Source organism: Nanorana parkeri, unplaced genomic scaffold (assembly GCF_000935625.1).
Source record: "Nanorana parkeri isolate BGI_ZX_2015 unplaced genomic scaffold, ASM93562v1 scaffold369, whole genome shotgun sequence".
In the NCBI taxonomy this organism is placed as follows: domain Eukaryota; kingdom Metazoa; phylum Chordata; class Amphibia; order Anura; family Dicroglossidae; genus Nanorana; species Nanorana parkeri.
This window is the reverse complement of record NW_017306637.1, coordinates 1233733-1238421: the sequence shown is the minus strand read 5'-3', so window position 1 is coordinate 1238421 and position 4689 is coordinate 1233733. Positions and strand designations below refer to the sequence as shown.

The following is a 4689-nucleotide window of genomic DNA, read 5'->3' as shown; positions in this document are numbered from 1 at the left end:
ATAAACCAGATTGATGTCTTTTCAACATTTTCTAATACATTTGTAATGGCAGCAACTGCTACACTAGTGTTTTCCTATTTTTGTTCTTTTCTTAAAAAATGTGTAGAGAATGTCTTCCTCTACGAATGGATATAGCTGCAACAGTATGCAGATGTTGTGATTTACCTACATATTCGTATACACTGTAGGAGAGAAACTCTCTGAAAGAAATGTATCTGAACAAGTATTCATATTCAGTAAATTAATGTTCTCCAAATTAGCTAGGCATGAGTTAAAAACACAAGGAAATATGATATGCAATACACCGGCCTCCCCTTTGCCTCATATTTCTGAAGTGCACTTTACATGTGCTCTTCAAATGGTCCACTGTGGAATGCACAATACATTTAACAAGGCACAGACCAGCTTGTCCTAAATTAACAATTCAGACATACTATATCTGTGATTCACTACTAATACTACTTCATTTCTACTCCCTACACTACTTCTACACCTTTGCATATGTGTTAGAAGGTGACACACATATTTTCTGCTACTTTTGCTCAAGTGTTATTTTATTCACACACTGCTAACACTACTTAATTTATACAGCTTTACAAAAGTATTAAGAATGTAACTCACATATTTTCTCCTACTTCTGCTCGAGTGTTATTTTTTTTCACATATCGATGTTTGGTTACCCAACATCTATATATTTTAGCAACCATCACCTTAGCTCTCATGCAATGTATACAATAAATGCTCTTTAAAAAAAAAAAAAAAAAAGTCTGGATCCTTTCATTATAAAAGCTTATGTACACGAAGATTTGTACAGCGTTAGAAGCACTGGTCTTATATATACTTAAGTACAAGAATAAAGAAAGCTGCTACGATAATGGGAAGATGAAGGGATATTGTACTTCTGTGCTACACAGTAATTCATTGATCCTGCTGCATCCCTAAGCTGCAGATTGAAGAGAATCACAGACTGCTCTAACTAGCAGTATCCATTAATACTGTAATCCCATTCAGCACTATTTTCTGCTAACTAGTCTGTTCAAAGACATCAACGTATTACTCTGCATAAGAAGGTGAGGAGGTGTAAACAATTATACAAATGGCATCTCAACGCTTTGTGGTTCTTATTGAAAGAAAAATATGTAATACCAGCAAAGCCATTATTCTTCATGATTGCCATCAATCCCAGGATCAGAAGGCAACAGACTGTGTAAAGTTAACATTTCCTAATTCAATTCAAACCTTAGGCACATTCTTCTATAGCAGAAGTTGCTGTTAGAAAATGATAGGTTCACCGAGATGGTGGCGCCAGAACAGGGTATGACAGAGTGACATTGAGGGCATCATTGTGCTGCACCAGGGATGTATGTTGATAATGCAACACCAATTCTTTCAAAGACGAGTAAAGGTAATAGGGCTCAGCAAAGCCATATCCAGTGGTTGTCTTGTAGATAACGCAGTGCTTGGTATCACCGTCAACCCTATAAACAGAGGTCAGAATAAATGAGTTAATGAATCAAGCGATTAAGACTTTCAGTGCAGTGATCCACTGTGGTGTGTTAACACAGATTATGAGTGGGCTGCCAACACACCACAACGAACATACACAACCCTTTTTTTTTAAACAATGCAGCGCACCACAACACACGTCAGGTGTGTTACGGTGCAATGCACTCTACTGTACAGTATGTTGAGATGCCATTCACAGTGTATGGCACTACAACCATAAATATGCAAGAACTCGCAGGTTGTTGTCATGCACAAGTGTGAATGGCTCCTTAAACTTCTAGTTAATGGTACGGTTACTGGAGCTCCTAAAGGTTTGGTAGTGCCTAGCACAGATTTCTACATACAGGCATATAACTGACAATGACATTTCTAGAATGGCATGATTACCCTTTCAAATTCATTTAGCCTTAGAAAGAGGTGAACAGTATTTAACAAAACACTTGTTAGGGAATCAGGAACATATATGTACTGTAACATCACACTTACACCACAGAACAGGCATAACAGCCTTTCTGACGGCTCTCCCGAATCAGAAAGGTACCATTGGCCTTCCCAGTCAGCATCTCTTCAGCCTGCTCTCTTTTCATCTTTCCCATGTGCCAAGTCCTTTCTTCGTGGTGTGGGAGATCCTCCTCATCATCCATCATGGAGTATGGGCTGCAAGGAGCAGAAGTATGTCAAACATCTCTTTCCTAAAGCACACTTTAAAGTAAGGATGAACAACTTCAGATTTAGACTTTGCAGAGAATTTAAAAATGCCAAATATGCACACCTCCACTAAATAAGAACACGCCTTTGTCTCCATTTATAGAGTAACATAGTATCATATAGTAGGCAAGGTTGAATAAAGACACAGGTCCATCTAGTTCAACCTATGCCTTTGTTTGTTCTCAAGTAGATGCATTATTACCGTCTTCTGCAAGTGAGCAGGTAAGAAACTTTAAATTCATCATGTGCATTATATTTTAAAATACCCATGTCCTTATTTTTGTGCATTCACTTCCTTTCATTTAAAGCAAAATACCCCAGAAGATGGCATACAGTCCAAGATTATGGTGCAGACAGGATTGTGCCTAAACGGCAGCACAGTGGCTTGGTGGTTAGCACTTCAACCTTGCAGCACTAGTGGTCCATGGCTCGAATCCCGGCCAGGTCCCTGTGCGGGTTTCCTCTGGGTACTCCGGCTTCCTCCCACACTCCAAAGACATGCTGGTAGGTTATGCTACTCATGCTGCCCGCGGCGCCGCCGCTGCCGTCTTCACCGCTGCCGCCCGCAGTGTCTTTTGCGGCAGCGGTGAATAGAAGATGTAGCGAAGCGGGGGTGTGGTCTGCCAAGGGGTGACGGCCGTGATGCTTGTCGGGGAACTCCAATTCCCAGCAGGCAACTGAGGAGGGAGCAGCCGAGCAGGCCCGGCGGGATACATGCCACGCTGTAGGACGTCCTGGCTTGAGCTGGAACCTGGAGGCACAGAGTTCGGGAGCACAGCTCACAGCACATAGTGAGGAGATTCTGGAGGAGAGCTGCAGCAGGTCCAGGTAGGCACTGATTGTTCATTGCTGTATATGTGCTGAGTAGTGACAGTGTCTTGCACTGTAATTTTTTTTCCAACCAAAAACAATAAAATCATTTTATTATTTTTGGTTGGAAAAAAAATTACAGTGCAAGACAATGACACTACTCTGCACATTGCCTGCTGGGAATTGGAGTTCCCTGACAGGCCTCACCCCTTCTCTCTCGGCCCCCCCCTGAACTGGCGGAACACCTGGTCCTGGTCGCAAGTGCGACCGCTGCGACCCTGGTAGTTCTGCCAGTGATAAAATGCTTTAAAGTGTTATTAAACCCTCAGGTGTTGTTGCATATATGCACTGGCGGAACTACCAGGGTTGCAGCGGTCGCACTTGCGACCGGGACCTGGTGTTCCGCCAGTTCGGGGGGGGCCAGAGAGAAGAGGATGGCACAGCGAAAAATGCGATTGGCCGCAGCGGCTCTGATCGCACCTGTCAGCGATCCCTCTCTCTCCTCCCGGCCGCTGCAGCTTCAGAGCGGCCAGGAGGAGAGAGAGGGAGAGCAGACAGGTGTGATCAGAGCCGCCTCTCCGAGCAGAGGAGAGGCAGGTAAGTTCCTGCCCCCCTTCAGAAAGGTCCCGCCCCCCACCCTTCACGCCGGGTTGAGTAGACAGTGAGGGGAGAGCTGCACTCGCAGCCCTTCCTCTCAGCTGTCACAGGAGTTCTAGCACAGTGCTGTGCTAGAACTCCTGTATTGAGGGTGACAGATTCAATAAGGAGAACCTGTCACCTCCAAATGCTATCACACATGGGGCTTGTTAGCTCTTGTGTGATAGCAATAAAGTTAAGTGAAAAAAAAAATGGATTAATTATCAAATAAACATGAAAAAATAATAATGAAATTTATAAAAAGTAAAAGATAGTAAAAGAAAAAAAAATGTATAAAAGAAAAAAAAAGTGATAAAAAAGTTTAAAAAAAATTAGAGGTGCACAGATACGTCAATCTCTTTTTCTGTATCCCCTGTTATCAATGAACAGGAATCCTCTATACTGAGTGTTCCTGTCCATTCATAACATGAGGACATTGAGTATGATTACTATAACCACAATCATGAATGAACAGGAAGTGATGTAGATTACTTCCCATTCATTCATAATTGAGGATATAGTAACCATACTCTGTCCTCAATTATCTACACTCAGCGATCACTTATCAGTGACTGCTTGTACCCCGCTCTCCCCTCTGACACAAAAAAAAACCCCTTTCAAACCGGTTTGAAAACATTAATGGTTTCTTGCACCGGGGCCCTGAGGTTTCTAGTTACGCCTCTGGACTCATGTGAATGTGCTGTGTAAAGTGCTGCGTAAAATTGTCGGCGCTATATACATACCTGTATTAAATAAAACAGCAAGAATAATTGTCTCCAGCCAATTTTATTTTATTTAAAGATGAAGTGTAGTGTATGCTAAAAATGCCCTTGTCCTCCACTCTTATCTAACCGTCTAACCGCCTCCCGGGAGCTTCCTGGATGTAACAGGTGGCCTGTTAGCCCCGCCCATTCACGCGAGAGTGGGAAACTGCCTGGATTTAAAAACAGGCAGCGATGCCTGTTTACATACAAGCTGTCGCTTGTATAACATGCCCCTCCGTGCCCCCCCCCCCCCCCCGCCTGTGCG

The 4689-nt window shown here is 43.1% G+C and overlaps 1 protein-coding gene across 1 annotated transcript in view; it reads right to left on the bottom strand.

Moving 5' to 3' along the window:
* Positions 1–1270: 1270 nt before the first annotated feature.
* The window catches only part of PIK3R2 (phosphoinositide-3-kinase regulatory subunit 2), a 43599-nt gene continuing 40180 nt past the window's right edge, over positions 1271–4689 (bottom strand). The window contains exons 14-15 of the mRNA XM_018558928.1: positions 1993–2163; positions 1271–1478 (exon numbers count right to left, since the gene is read on the bottom strand). Of these exons, the coding sequence (XP_018414430.1) occupies positions 1289–1478; positions 1993–2163 (361 nt within the window). The 3' untranslated portion in view covers positions 1271–1288. The remainder of the gene's footprint in view (positions 1479–1992; positions 2164–4689) is intronic.